This window comes from Columba livia, chromosome 6 (assembly GCF_036013475.1).
Source record: "Columba livia isolate bColLiv1 breed racing homer chromosome 6, bColLiv1.pat.W.v2, whole genome shotgun sequence".
NCBI lineage: Eukaryota > Metazoa > Chordata > Aves > Columbiformes > Columbidae > Columba > Columba livia.
This window is the reverse complement of record NC_088607.1, coordinates 15,485,533-15,500,265: the sequence shown is the minus strand read 5'-3', so window position 1 is coordinate 15,500,265 and position 14,733 is coordinate 15,485,533. Positions and strand designations below refer to the sequence as shown.

Below are 14,733 nucleotides of genomic sequence, written 5' to 3'. Positions count from 1 at the left end.
TCAGGGCCACATGACGGCTGCACAGATCTGTCCCCCTATGGACTGCCACATCTATCCCCCTTATTTTCCCCCTGCTCACCTTTCTTGTGGAGCTCTGTGCACCCTGGGGGATGCCCAGTCCTCTATGTGACCCCCCACCATCACCCCACTTTCCCCTCCAGTGCAGGAGGACACGGGGCAGACGGCAGTGGATGAAGCACAGGGTTTATTGACAAAGGTCTCCATGCAGGGGGGCCCAGTGGGAAGGGTGGGGCCAGGGCCACCCTGCATACACGCCATAACAAAGCCAAAGGGAGCACTAGGGAACAGGGTCCTCCCTCCAGGAGAGCAATGCTGGCTCGGTTCAGCCCTGCACACAGGCAGGGACTCTTCTCTTCTGGGTGCTGGATGTCACAGCAACTCTCCTATTCCCCCCCTGGATCTGACCCTGGCCCATGAACCCACACACCTTGCAACTGGGCTCAGGTGCCCCTTGGGGTCCCCACTGCAGGCCAGGCTGAGAATTGGGGTGCTGGTGGCAGATGCATGCAGGATAGGTGGGCAGGGGAGTGCTTAGCAGCAGGAGAGGAAGAGTCCTGGTGGAGCTGCTCCACCAGCCACCCTCCCTCCATTGGTGGAGGTCATGGGGCAGAGCAGGCAAGGGGCTGCCTGCAGCTGGGTGCAGGCAGGATCTGCTGGGATGCACCAGCCCCATGCCCAGTGCTGCACCTCGTTGTCCTGGGCATGGGGCTGGGGATGGCACTGGCTTGAGCAGGGAGCAGACACAAGTGCCCAGTGTTGTGGGCAGTGCTGAAGGATTCTGCTGGCAAGGATGCTGCTACCAGATAGGTCAGAGCATCTGGCCAAGGCTGGGGAGCAGCAATGGGCAGCACATGGGGCAGGACTGGAGTGAATTCATGGCACCATCATGCAAGATGAAGCAGCACCAGGGCTCTGCCAGTCACCCTGGGCAGCGGGCACGCAGCAGCTGAACCCACCCTGCAGCACCAAGAGTGGGATGCCCCAGGAAGAGGGTCTCACAAGCGCTGGCAGTGCCCATCGCCATGAGACTAAGCCCCGCTCCCCTTAGCACTGCCTGGGGCTTTGCTGGTCCCGCTGCTCCCTGATGCATGGCACGCAGGGCACTGCCAGCTGGGGCTGCCCGCAGCAGGGCGAGCTCCTTTTCTTGGTGCAGGGGCAGCAGCACAGAGCACCAGAAGGGCTGTGGGAGTCCCTTGGCACCATTTTGGCTCAGTGGGAAGCACCTGGGATGCCCCAGCTCCTGCCCATAGTGGGTCTGAGCAGGGGCAGAGCCACTGCAGGGGCACAGAGCAGAGGGGGGTGGGCAGCCCTGCCGGGCAGCCCCCGGCCTCACTCTCCCACCTGCCATGGGCTCAGAAGCGGGTGCTCTGGTAGTGCAGCCTGCGGAGCTCAGAGAGGCCACTGTCCCGGCAGTACAAATCCCTGCAGGGACCCCCTGCCAGTCACCGGCCCCCTGCACCACCGCCCCCACCACCGCTGCTGCTGCTGGAGCTGCCGCTGCTGGAACTGCCACTGCTGCACCGGTCCTCGTAGATGGAGATCTCAATCTGGGCCCTGCTAAGGATCATCATGAGATGGGCTAGCCCCATTGCCCAGCACCTACTCCCGGTGTTCACCCACCCCTCGCCTTTGTCATCCCCCCAGCATCCCACTGCCCAGAGGATACAACCCTCATGCCACGTTCCAGGGGGTCGGTGAGCAGCAGCCCCCGCGGCGCATAGATCTTCTCGTTCTGCTCTTGGATGTACTTGGAGATCTTCTTCAGGACCTGCCAGCACACAGAGGGACACTCAGGGTCTGCTGGCACTGCTGCCTGCTCTGGCCTCCAGCCCACCTGCTCCCTGTGCCATCCCTGTGCCCAACGGCAGGCCTGCAACCATGCTTGTCCCCAAGCCCTCCCCTGGGCCTCAGCACCTTCTCATAGTGCGTCTCCATGCAGAGGAAGATGAAGTAGGCAGTGGCACAGGCCAGGCACCCCTCCAGGTAGGAGCTGCCCCCAATCTTCTCCGCCTCAGCGTAGAAGCTGTTAAGAGTTTTCACGGTTTCCTCGAAGAGCTGCCGTTCAATCTAGAGCAGAAACTGGGGTGAAGAAGAGTCTGGCCAGAGGCTGACCCCCTGCACTGCCCTGTGCCCATCCTTGGCGGGCCCTGAGGAGCACTTAACCTCCTCCTCCCTGCCCAGCTGATGCCTCAGCTGCCTGGCCCCTGCCCACCTCCTTCCCATGCCAACACCTGCTGAGCCTGCAGCCCTTCACCTCCTGGTCCACAGGACCACCTAAGCCCTTGCAGACTGTGCAAGGTGGCTGTGATTACATGCACCCAGCAGCACCGGCTGGCCCAGGGCTGTACAACACCCCATGAGGTCCCTGTGTCTTCAGACCCCATTTCCCCATATGACACCAACATAGGGCACCCCCCATCCTGTCAGCCTGCCAAGCTTCCTACCCGGCTCTCCAGCTCTGGGGGGAACTTTGTCTGGAACTGGCACGTGGTCCCATCACTGTAATCCCGCTGCACGAAGACCTTGGTGGCCAGGGATGCGCTGCGCCGCAGCTCCTGCAGGCTGTGCACCTGGGGAGTGGTGGGATGAGCTGAGGGCCTGCAGCCGTGTGACGATGGGCATCCCTGCTGGGGGCTGGGGACTCCAGGAATAATGCCATCCCCCTAGCATCAGGGCATGAGCCCTCTGTCCCCAGCAGTGCCCCAGCATGCAGCCGCTCCAGCAGATCCCAGCTGGGAGGAGGAAAGCAAGGCCAGACAGTGGGTCTGCAGTGGCAGCACAGCAGGTGACCAGGCTGTCATGAGCTGGCTGCACAAAAGGGATCGGCAGCAAGTGCGCAGCCCAGCACCACCAGCCCTGGTATGCCATAGGGTATGAGGGCCCACACCAGCTCCCCAGGGTCTGGGCCATGGAGCAGCTGGGGCGGGGCTAGAGAAGAGGATGGAGTGGCCAGGTTGTGTCAGACCCCACCCTGCACGCTTCCCCTTGGGTGACATGAGGCAACCTCATGCTGTGTGCCCACATACCTTCAGCCCCCGGGTCTCATCTGGGGCATCTAGGGGAAGCAAGCCTAGCCCCACAGCCACCCCTCCTCCCGGGGCACCTCACTGCAGGCCCACGCTGCTCCCTCCAACAAGTGCACATCGCACCACCCACCCCTCCAGACACCCCACATACACACTGGCCTTTCTGTGCACTGACCGCACACCCGTTCCAGCCCTGCACTAACCCACTTCCCACTGCACCCTCGCGGACCCCGGCCCCACGCTGCCCTCCCACGGCACTTCACCCCCGCAGACCCCACACCCCCGCGTCCAGCCAGCCAACGGCGGCGGGCGGGGAGGGCAGAGCGGGGGGGCTCCGCCGCAGCCCGGCACCGGGTCGTGCCCGCTACCGGGTTGGCCCCGCCGTGCCGCCGCTCACCCACCTCCGTGGCCATGGCGCGGCGGGCGCCCGGGCGGGGCAGGGCTGTGCCGCGGCGGGAACCGGCGCTGCCACCGGGCCGTGCGGAGCCGCGCGGGGGGACCGGCGCTGTCCGCGGTGCTGCTGTGCCGAGCGGCGGAGGCGGGCCCGGCCGGCCCGTGTGCGCAGCCGCCCGGCCCAGCCCGGCCCGCCCAGAGGCGGCGGGGATGGGCTCCCGCCGCTACCGGCACGGAGCCCATGGGGAACGCGGCCTCATTGCTGGGGACGGCAGTACCGGGGTCCGGCTGCCCCGTGTTTGGTCCCAGCGGCAGCTGCTGCTGTAGGTCTCGGTTGTCCGGACGGCACTGCGGGTACCGGGGCACGACTGCTGCGGACCTGCGGCTGTAGGTCCTTCGGGGGGACTGGCTGCCGAGGGGGTGCTGCTGGAGGTAACCGGGGGAGCATGGGCAGCCTTGGGGCTGGCCCGGATCTGGGGGGCCGGCTGTGGGGCTGGCAGCCTGCCGTGCCAAAGGGCCTCGGCTGGAGCTGTTTGCAAAGGATTTGCAATTGGCACTGAGCTCTGCTGGGGTGGGTGCTGCAATCACAGCACGGGCAGACATCAAAGTAGAGACCTAACGAATTCCCTGTTATCTATGCCCATTGACAGCTCAATTAGAGCCAGAGAAATGCCAAACGGGAGGAACAGAGGATCTCCCGAGAGGCCAAGGAGGGGTTGCTCACAGCTGGGGCCGGGGTGAGGTGGAGGGATGGAGTGGCTGGGCACAGGGCCCTGCTCAGGCGGGAGAGCAGCCAGCCCTTCCCTCAACACCTGGGCGATGCTAAAGGCAGAGCGGAACCCTGCCAGCACGTCTGCCCAGGCTGCTAACGCAGCACAGCTGGCTGCCTGCGGCACAGGGGCCCTGATGAAACAGGGGCAGCTTCCGCTGACTTCTGCTCCCTGTTCTGATCACCAGCCCAGGCTTCAGGCAGAGCAACCAGAGGCAGAGCCCTGGAGTAGCTGATGGGCAGATCCTGTACTCTGGAGTGTGGCAGGGTTTGTGACCAAGGGACCAAAGGACACATGCAGGCAGAGACCCAAGTCAGAGGGCTCATCTCCCCTACGAACCCCAAGCTACACATCCTGTGGCTTTTGGGAAGAAAACTTACTGCTCCTGAGGTCCAGAGCATCCCTGTCAGCCTGAACCCCAGAGCAGTGGGGTACACCCTAACCAGACAGTTCCACAGAGCCAAAGGACCCCCCTCAGGGGGATGTACTCTCACATGTACAATGTGTGCACATAGACACAGGCATTCATGCATGCATTTGGATGCCCACACCTGCCTGCACCCCCCATACACTCCCCAGGCACACAGTCAGGTGCACGTGCCCTCACTAACACAGCCAAGCATGCCCCCAAGATCCCCCCAAACCCAGGCCCTGCATCCCAGCTCTTTCCCGTGCTACGTGTCACGACCACGTCAGGGCTCGCCTGCCCGCCTGGCAGCACCCTGCTAGTTGCCATGGCAATGCTGCCCCTGCCAGGAGATGAAGTTTGCTCTCCCACGCCTCTACAAGGGGCTGAGAAGAGCTAGGGGAGGCCAGCTGTCCCTGTCAACCCAGACTTTGCCCATCTGCGTGGTGCAGCTGTGGTGCTGCCCCAGGGATGTACTTTCTCTGGCTGCAACAACCCAGCCCAGGCTCTGGACTCTCAGTTCTGGGCTCCAGCAGCCTCACAAGACTCAGACTTGCTGTCTGTAGGACCAGGGCACATAACAAGGAGTGTCCTTTGATGGGACATCTTCACTTCATCATGGGGAGCCACCTTTCCCCAGCCCTACCACCCAGGGGCAAGCCTTGCCCAGTGGCAGGCAGGACAGGGACAGCCTGGACATCCCCACACAGCCTCTGGCCCTGCCGGTGGTGTCTGCAACACCCAGAGTCTCTGGAGCCCACTGGGGCCTGACAGCCCTTCCATGCAGGATGCACCATTGTGGGCTTCCCAGTTTTAACCAGAGTATGACAAACCCTGCTGGTTTCCATGCAGAGGGCACAGGCTGCTGCCATACTACACCATGCCATGCTGTGCCACCCCATGTCGTGCTGTGCCATAGCTCCCAGAGGAGCAGGGCAGGGCTGGAGCAGCACTGGTGTAGCTGACATGATCCCAGGCAGTAGGAACAGGGCAGAAAGGGGTCAGGGCAGTCACAAAGTGCTGCATAACCCTGCTGTCCCCCCACCCCCTCACACCATGCAGAGGGCTGGCAGGGTGCTTGCAGCAACAGGGCTCTGGCTCTTCTGTTCCACCTGCCAAGCCCCAAGGGGCTATTTTTAGGCTGCCTGGCAGTGGGGGTGGGCATAGCATGCATGGCTGCTGCCAGAGCTGTCTGGGTCCTCCCCTGTGCCTGGAGCGAGGGGGCTCTGTCCTGTCGCACAAACAGACCCTGCGGACCTCCCCTTGCCTCTGGCTCTGCCTGACTGCACAGAAGCCCTTGCTCCTGGCCCCACAGGACAGGTCTGAGATGCACTTGGGGCCCTATGGCCAGCCCCACACATCCAGCGTGCCTGTGCTCATCACACCTTGGCAGCCGTGACCCTGCGGTGCCCCTGGTCAGCCCCTGTGCTTAACTCCCAGGCCAGGACTGGAGGGTGTGCCCAGCATGTCCCTGGATGCTCACATGCTCCCGGCACCCTGGGCCTCCCTGCAGTCCCAGCATGGTGGATGGGGGACATGGTTGACAGCTGGAGCCCTGCAGCCAGCCCAAGACCAATCCCTGGGGCCCCATCTTGCACCCGCTATGTGCCAAGCCCCCTCCTCAGTCTGTCAGGGCTGTCAGCAGCTCTGGCTTCACTTCAAAGGAGCCACGGTAGGGCCAGGCCCTGGCAGGTGCTCTACATGGCACTGGGGGGAGGGGGGGGGGGGCGGGGGTGACGTGCTTTGATTAATAGGATGGAGGAGAGGAGTATGAGCTCACCACCCCAGCAAGGACAACAGTGACATTTGGGAGGTGTGCAGCTACAGCAGGGCAGGGTGATTAGCTGATAACCTTTCCTGAGAGATGCCAGGTGTGTACACCAGTATGGGGGGGGGGAATATGTCCCCCGCACCAGGAACCACAGGAAAACAGCTCCCAGTGCCCCAGCCTGCCCCTTCACGAAGAACACAGAGACTGACTGGCCAAACTGAGACTCACTGGCCCTACAGCCTGGGTGCCGTGAAGATGGGCACAATGAGGATGTGCACCACTGTGTGGCATGCACAGCACTTCCATGTCTGGCTGTGTCCATCCCAGTGGATGGTGCCAGGACCCTGTTACATTGGGAGCCTTTGCTCCAAAGTGGAGTGGGGGCAGCCCCCCCCGCACACCCCACTGGACTGCATGGGCAGGAGGGATGCAAAACCATCTTGCAAAGGGGTGAGCAGGGCGGGATGTCATTTCAGAGGGATACACCAAGGTCCAGCTTTGCAAAGGTGCTAGCTGGGAGGCAGGACTGTGCTGAGAACAGAAGTGAGTGACTTTTCCCACCTCCATAGTGGCTCAGAGGGCAAGCAGCACTGCAGAGAGGGTCCCCATGTCCCTGTGTCCTCATGCGCAGTGCCATGCTGCAAGGCAATAGGGCTCTTCCTCAGGAGTGTCCTGACACAGGACGTCCCCCCTCTTTGACCCACAGAGGGGGCTGGAGGCCAAGGCCATGGGGCTGGCAGCAAACAAGGGGTCTGTGTGCAGGCTGGCAGGAGCCACGCAGGGCCAGAAGATGCTGGGGGGGCGCCAGGGCGGTGTCGGCCCTGCAGCTGGGCCGGGAGCACTGCCAGACACATTCCTGTGGCTGCTGGGCAAGCGGGAGCATGTGTGGGCGCAAGGCAAGTGCACGGCCACTGCTGCCCCTGCCCACTGTCTGGCCCACCGTCCCACATCCCTGGGCCAGCTTGGCCCCACAGTGTCCCCAGCCATGCCCCAACCTCCCTCGCCCCCCCAGGCAGGGCCACCCCCACGAGGCTGTGCTGTCAGCCCCACATTGCTCTCCATGCAAGGGTGCTCTCTCCTGGGAGCTGCCAAACACTCTGGGACACGTATTGCTGTCCCCTCCTGAGTGTCCCTGGTCTGTGGCAGGCGCGGCCCATGCCCAGCACTGATACAGCTCAAGAGACAGGAGTCCCAGAAGCCTGGCATGGAGCTGGGACGCGTCAAACAGCTAGGGAGGACAGAAGGATGCAATGGAGCCTGCCCAAGCCTGGAGAGAGGGAGCGGGGACATGATGAGGGAGGATGGGAGGAGGCGGTCAGGACCCTGCTCAGCATCTCAATTTCCAGGAGCTTCCTGCCCCCCAGCTCAGACCTGCTCTGTGCTCCAGGCAGGCACAGGTCCCTGGGGAGGGCCCAGAGTGCTGAGGGGGCACCACAGGGGATGTCCTCTTACCATGCCACCCTGGCTGGCTGTCCCTGAGGTCCCCAGCGTGGAGGGGGCAGTCCCCATGGCCTCTCTTCCAGTCTCGCTGCCATGAAAGGTGACAGAGGCAGTGGCACGGCCAGCTTCCCGGAGTGACAGGCGCAAGTGTCAGTCCTCCAGACGGCTGCATGCGCAGAGGACTGGCATGCAGACAGCAGAGCAGCCTGTGCAGACCCGACACAGGGAAGGTTGCCCAGATTTACCTCCCCTGGCTATGTCTCCCCCCAGCTCTGTGACAGCTTAAGTGGGAAAGAGTTAAAGAAACAACAGGGGTGCTACAGGGACCCCCCAGAGCAGAGACACAGTCTCAGCTAGGGGACAAGGCTCCCAGGTCACCTGGCACGTCTGGAGCAGGGGATGGACACGCCTCTAATGCAGCCAGCCCTGCTTCTTCCAACCTAGCCACAATGCCAGGAGGTGACTCAGTGGCTCTAATGAAGGCATCATGACAGATGGGGGAACCAGGCCACCTGGCAGGAAGCTCCTCCCTCCACTGTCCTCCAGCCCAACCAGCCCACTCACCTCTACCTGGTGTGGTGCCAGCGGGCACAGGGTGCTCAGCACCCCCAGCACCTTCCTGGGAGTGACTGTGGGTGCTGGGGGCTGGACCGGGTTGGGAAACAGGGTGGGCTGAGAGCCAGGAACCGGTCCCTGGCCAAGAGCAGGACAGCTAGAGTGCTAGCAGTGCTGTAGGGACAACCTGAGGACATTGCACAGACAAGGTGTGCTCAGCATCCCACACACTAACAGCCCCATCCCGCACACGCTAGCTCCCTTTGCCTCCACCTCCCCGCTTCTGCTCCCAGGTCTCGACAGCCCCTTCCCGACCCAGCTCCCATGGCAATTAGCTGAGCTCACTGACTGCCCTGCCCCAGCACATCCATCATGGATTAGCTATTTTCTATCAGCATTTATCTCCAGGCACTCTCACTACTACTGTGACAGCCCGATGCCTCCAGCACCCTCCCTCCTGCTACCGGGCAGCCCTGATAAAGGACCACTCTATCTTATCATGCTCCCCAGCAGTTATACATTAACGGTGCCATCTCCGGGGCTTGGGAGGGACAGCATGAGCTCAGCCCAGCCTCAGGCCAGCAGTGAGCATCCCTGGGTGATGCAGTGACGGGTGCTGTGACAAGCACAGAGGGCATGGGCAGGGCAGGCGGGCTGCAGGCAAGTGCAGGTTGTGCTGGTGAGGTTCTTAACACGGCCCCAAAGCAGAGGGAACTCACCAGGGCTGGGGGGACGGACATTGCCCCCAGCCCAGGGCAAAGGGCAGTTGCTATCACCTGCCAGCACAGAGCTGTTTGCTCTGTTGCCCATTAATAGAGCCGCCTTATCCTCTGGGCAGGGGCCAGAGGGAGCCCAAAGCCTGTTGGTCAGGCAGGGGCATTGATCGTGGGAAGGGGAGGGGGTGCCCCAGATAACCCCTGCAGACAAATGGCTTTCTAATGGGGTCTTGAGCCTTGCACCCTCCAGCCTAGCCCATCTCCAAGGGGATGGGGGAATGTGGCCTCAGCAGTACCCTCACCCCACTTGGGTTCTAGCTCTGCCCATGCCCTGGGTACCAACCAGAGCCTGGGTACAAACCCTTTGCTGGGAGATGTAACCCCAGCTACGTCTATGCCCAGCAGACCACAGGCTGCCCAAAGTGCATGCTGGCAGGCCCATCTATGAGGAATAAGTATCCCATACCCATGGCATCAGCTTGGTAATGATACCACACGTGGCACCTAGCACGGGGGTACTCCAGGTGCCCCCAGTGCTGCAGCATGAAGCCACTGGGGTGTCCTGCTCCTCCATCCCCAGCACCCCAAGCATCTTCAAACCCATACCCCATGGGGCACAGGAGTAGGAACGAGGGTGCCTGCCCCATGCCTCCAGGGTGCCAGGTGGGACGGGGGCAGAGGGGCTGGTGGATAACAGGGACACTTTGCGCCCACAACATATCCCCGTGGGGCAGATGAGACAGCACTTCTAAATGCCATAACTCAGAAGCACACAGAGCCAGGGTTGGCTGGGGGGGCTGCGTGCAGGGAGCTCCCTGGGAGGGCAAGGGGTGCACAGCGCCGCGCACCCACCCGCCTGCCAGGGGCGGGAGGGCTGGGGCAGCGGGGCGGGAGGGCGAGCGGCAGCGGGGTGGCCGGGGGGCCAGCCCCGGGGGGCCCGGCGGCCGGAGCAGATTGGCTGCCGGCGAGGCCTCCCCGGGCTCCTTAGAAAGGGCGGCGAGCGGGGGAGGCGCCAGGGGAGGCAGCAGAGCTCCCAGCCGCGCTCCCGTCCCGCTCGGCAGCCGGCGGCGGCAGACGGGCAGCGGCGATGCCGCGGGCGGGCGAAGCCCCGGGGGGCCGGGGCACGGCGCTGCTGGCGCTGGCCCTGGCGCTGGCGGGGTCCCCGGGCGGCGGGCAGCACTACGACTACTACGGCTGGCAGCCCGAGGGGCTGTCCCATGGGCGCTTCTACGGGCGGGAGCCACAGTGCCTCGACATCCCGCCAGACATGCAGCTCTGTCGCGACGTGGGCTACAAGCGCATGCGGCTGCCCAACCTGCTGGAGCATGAGAGCATGGCCGAGGCCAAGCAGCAGGCCAGCAGCTGGGTGCCCCTGCTCGCCAAGCAGTGCCACACCGACACCCAGCTCTTCCTCTGCTCCCTCTTTGCCCCTGTCTGCCTCGACCGGCCCGTCTATCCCTGCCGCTCCCTCTGTGAGGTGGTTCGTGACTCCTGTGCCCCTGTCATGGAGTCCTATGGCTTCCCCTGGCCTGAGATGCTGCACTGTGGCAAGTTTCCCCCCGACCACGAGCTCTGCATCGCCGTCCAGTTTGGGAACAGCAAGGCCACCCCGCCACCAGGTAAGCAGGAAGGGCACTGCAATGGGATGGGGACGCACACAAGGCACCTGCCAGCAGTGTGTCCCCATGCCTCCGGGGACCTGCATGCAGGTCCCCCTGCAGAACCCCTACACCCCATCTCTTCACCCCTCAAAGCAGGGCCTGGGGCAGTGGCCAAAGACCCTCTGTCTGCAGGGCACAAGTGGATGCAGTATCAGCAGCATCAGTTGCTTTGGCTGGGCAGCCCTCGCTGTCCTGGGATGCAGGCACCCTGGCCCCAGGGGAGCCAGACACCCCACTGCCTGCACAGAGCTGCCCCAGGGCAGTAGAGAGCAGAGCAACTGTGGGAGCAGCACTAGGGGTGAATGTGGGATGAGACAGGAGCTTCTGGGGGACCCATGGCAGAGCTATGTCCCTTTCCTCCTACTGGGTCCCATCCCAGTAGCAAAAAGCATCCAGCACCTGTGCGTATTGGCCCCACGCCACTGCTGCAGGGTGGCTGTCCCCTCAGGCAGGGAAGGGGACATCACCCAAAGGCGGCCCAGGGTCAGGATCAGGGCTGTGACACCCTTTGCACTGGGGCCACCCTTCTTGCTGCTGCTCTGCCCCAAAGATTGGCAGCTGGACGGGAGGTGTTCTCATAGCCCATCCCTCCTGCAAGGATGCTGGAACACAGTTCAGTGAGGTGCTCTGTGCCCCCAGCGTCACCCCAGTACAGCTGCCCAGGGACAAGAGGGACTGCCAGGGGGTCTCCCAGCATGTCCCAGTGTAGCTGGCCCAGGTGACAGACATCAGCAGCAGGGAACAGTGACAGTGGCTGGTCTCTCACTGCAGTGTCCAAGATCTGCACCCAGTGTGAGATGGAGCACAAGGCGGATGGCATGATGGAGCAGATGTGCTCCAGTGACTTCGGTGAGTGCTGGGGTCCCCTTCCTGCCCACCCTGGACAAGGGGCTGCCCTCCCCCAGCTCTGACAGCCAAGGTGGGTATTGGCTGGAGGGCACAGTTTTCCAGGGACAGCCCCATGGGAGACCTCCCAAGCCATTCCTTTGGACCCTGTGTGCATGGGATGGGTACACCACAGAAGACATTGGTGGGGGCATAGGCAGAATGGGACACTTGGGAGGGTCACTGGAGGCCTCTGCTGAAACCCCTGTCCAACAACAGCCCCTTCCCTTCTTCACACAGTAACTTCCCCAGAGACCCTTCTTCTGGGTCCCACCCTGGGGACAGGCTGCACCCTGTGCTGTACAGGTGCCTAGCCCAGACCCCCCCTCCCCAGCAGCACCATAGCAGTGCCCCATGGCAGTCATGTCCCCAACAACCATACCCCACGGCTGTCCCACACAGTGGTGAAGATGCGCATCAAGGAGATAACGGAGGAAAATGGGGAGCGGCGGCTGGTGGCCGCCCAGAAGAAGAAGGTGCTGAAGCTGGGCCCACTCAAGCGCAAGGACACCAAGAAGATGGTGTTGCACATGAGAAATGCAGGCGCCTGCCCCTGCCCCCAGCTTGACAGCCTCAGTGGCAGCTTCCTGGTGATGGGCCGCAAGGTGGGCGGCCGCCTGCTGCTCCTTGCTGTCTACCCCTGGCAGAAGCACAACAAGGAGATGAAGTTTGCCGTCAAGTTCATGTTCTCCTACCCGTGTCCCCTTTACCACCCCTTGCTCTATGGGGCTGGGCAGCACTAAGGCTCTGCCTGTCCTGGGACTCCTGCACTGGCCCAATGCTGCACCCCTAGCATCCCAGGAACCCAGCTCTGCTCCCCTCAGCCCCTTAGACCCCAGGACCATGTTCTGCACCCCCCCAGGGTTCATAGCTGCATCTGTAGGAGCTTTGATCCACTGCCAGGACCCCCACCCCCTCCTGAGACCCCTGCTCTGCACCCCTGGGACCCCTGTTCTTCTCCTAGGACTCTTGCCCATGCCCAGGACCTCGGCCTGCACCCAGGACTCTTGCTCTGCATGTTTGTGAGCCTTGCTCTGCACCAGAGGCCCTGGGCTAACCCCAAGCCCCCTGTCTGGCACCCCAGGGACCCTTGCCTGCACTTGGGATCCCTGCTTGTCCCTCTTGGGATCCCCTGACTGCACTCGAGAGCCCTGCATCCCTGTGTCCCCTGCCCAGCTCCCTTATAACATGTTCCAGACCCTCATTCCCCCTAAAGCATCCCGCACCACCCCCCCACCCCGAGCATGCACCCCAGCCCTGGGTCATCCCACCTTTGCAAGGACCCATCCCAGCCAAGGCAGGTCCCTCCTGCCCCACTGTCCCTGCAGACCCCCAAGACCAAATAGCCAGAGCAGCATGGCCTCTGTCTGGGCATCCCCATCCTTCCCATCCTACATGATTCAACGTGGGAGGATCCACCTCCAAGCCCCCCACCCAGACCAGTCCTGCTGTTTCCCCCGACACACACTCCCTCATCTGCCAGCCCAGTCACCCCTTGCCTGACCGTACCACAGTAAATTATTCTGCCTCAAGAAGCCTGTGAACAGTTCCCTGTGGTTCATGGGCAACTGTGCATTGGGGCTCCCTCAGGCACCCCGGGAAGGATGGGAGGGGGCTCCTGGTCCTGCCCACTGAGTGGGGCAGCCTGGGGGAAGCAGGATCACCCTGGGCTCCAGCTCCAGACCCGCTCCAGGCATCATGCCCAGAGCCGAGGCTGAGCAGCCCAGCCAAGCCAAGGGACGGGGTTCCCAGTGGTCACAGCCATCACTGGAGCCCCAGACATCCCAGCCACCTCTGCGCCAGCCCAGGGAGCGGGGGATATTGGGAGGATGGAGGGTACAGGGGCATCACTACTGCTGGAGCCCCACGGCTTGGTCTGAGGGTGTTTGCCAGAGAGATGCCTCCCTCTGTCACCTGCAGGGCACAGATCCGTGTGCTGAGAACAGGAGGTGCATGCAGGGAGCCTGGCATTGAGCATGGTGGGGGGCCAATCCTGGACCAGGCAGCCACCATCCCTGGACACCCACCTCTGCACCACCAGAAAGCCCTGTTTACCCAGCACATACTTGCGTCTGTCTGTCCTGCTGGGTGAGGGAGGCACGAACACAGCTGCCAGGATATTTACCCAGCACCTGGCTGCCTGACACTGTGGCTTCTCACCAGAGCTGGGCTGCTGCGGGTGAACCTCCCGGACAAGAGGGGAATTGAGGCTGCAGGATGCCTGCACCCACCCTCCTCCTGGCTGATGAGGCCACTGGGCACCTGCCCTGCACCAGGGTGATCCCTGCTCCTACAGCCCCTCCTTGGGCATGACCTCAGCCCCACCAGCTGCCCCCCACCTCCCAGAGCCCATAAGGGTACTCATGTCCCAATCCAGCTGGGCAGCCATGCCCCTGCCCCACAGCCAGCCAGGGACATGGGGCAGTCAGCCCCTGCCACAGCCTCACACCCAGGGCACCCCCACCCTCCACCCCAGCCAATGTGAAAAAAAACTGGGAAAAAAAATCAAATATTGTTAGAAGCTATGTTCAGAGCAAGGCGGCTGAGCGCGCTGCCATAGGAATAAACATCGTTAATTATGTCATTTTACTGCAAAATTTAAAGTGCGCAAATAAAACCCCATCTCCCAGAGCCCAAGTTTGTCTGTAGCCCTCTGTTTTGCATCATTAGCATCTTTCCAGGGAGTGTTTAGACATACATGGCCATCAGCTCATCGGTCCACGTGTTTTCTCTAGAAAGACACGTATCTTCTCTCTGTCTCCAGCCATTTGAGCTCTACAGTTCAACTTCCCTGCAGATGAGTGCTCTCACCCCCCACCCAGTGCTCATCCCATTGCAGATACACCCCCACCCACAAACACAACCAGACAGTTCTTGGGGTGCCACACAGCCCCCCCACAATGCTATGGCTGCTCCACTGTCCCCAGTGGCTGTGCACTGATTCCTCCCACTCACCCTGGCAGCACACTCAGCACAATTCAACACCATCATCAGCACTGAGTTCAGCTTTTCCCCAAATTTCCACAGCACACAGCTCAAGAGAAGGATCTGTGAGCCCATGGTCCAGACAGCCCCAGGGCTGCCCCACA

The 14,733-nt window shown here is 62.6% G+C and overlaps 2 protein-coding genes across 3 annotated transcripts; one reads left to right on the top strand and one right to left on the bottom strand.

The window, feature by feature from the left end:
• Positions 1-187: 187 nt before the first annotated feature.
• On the bottom strand, positions 188-8,041 carry GOLGA7B (golgin A7 family member B). Of its 2 annotated transcripts, none has more exons than XM_065068339.1 (5): positions 7,840-8,041; positions 2,466-2,591; positions 1,936-2,088; positions 1,688-1,789; positions 188-1,568 (listed from the first exon to the last, which is right to left on the bottom strand). In XM_065068339.1, exons 1-5 carry the CDS (start codon positions 7,894-7,896, stop codon positions 1,464-1,466), a joined length of 543 nt encoding a protein of 180 aa, XP_064924411.1. In that variant the 5' UTR covers positions 7,897-8,041; the 3' UTR covers positions 188-1,463. The 2 variants fall into 2 exon arrangements, with proteins under 2 accessions (XP_064924411.1, XP_064924412.1); XM_065068340.1 differs by lacking the exon at positions 7,840-8,041 and adding an exon at positions 3,449-3,874.
• A 590-nt stretch (positions 8,042-8,631) lies between these two features.
• On the top strand, positions 8,632-13,179 carry SFRP5 (secreted frizzled related protein 5). Its single transcript, XM_005507034.3, has 3 exons — positions 8,632-10,717; positions 11,531-11,608; positions 12,047-13,179. Exons 1-3 carry the CDS (start codon positions 10,186-10,188, stop codon positions 12,385-12,387), a joined length of 951 nt encoding a protein of 316 aa, XP_005507091.2. The 5' UTR covers positions 8,632-10,185; the 3' UTR covers positions 12,388-13,179.
• The last annotated feature ends 1,554 nt before the right edge of the window (positions 13,180-14,733 follow it).

Excerpts from the sequence above, each read along its gene's own strand:
- GOLGA7B (XM_065068339.1), bottom strand. The coding sequence starts at position 7,896 with ATGGGGACTGCCCCCTCCACGCTGGGGACCTCAGGGACAGCCAGCCAG. Across the intron at positions 2,592-7,839 it reads CAGCCAGCCAGGGTGGCATG|GTGCACAGCCTGCAGGAGCT; the intron begins GTAAGAGGACAT and ends ACCACTCCCCAG. Across the intron at positions 1,569-1,687 it reads TGGAACGTGGCATGAGGGTT|ATTGAGATCTCCATCTACGA; the intron begins GTATCCTCTGGG and ends AGCAGGGCCCAG.
- SFRP5 (XM_005507034.3), top strand. The coding sequence starts at position 10,186 with ATGCCGCGGGCGGGCGAAGCCCCGGGGGGCCGGGGCACGGCGCTGCTG. Across the intron at positions 10,718-11,530 it reads CAAGGCCACCCCGCCACCAG|TGTCCAAGATCTGCACCCAG; the intron begins GTAAGCAGGAAG and ends CTCTCACTGCAG. Across the intron at positions 11,609-12,046 it reads GATGTGCTCCAGTGACTTCG|TGGTGAAGATGCGCATCAAG; the intron begins GTGAGTGCTGGG and ends TGTCCCACACAG.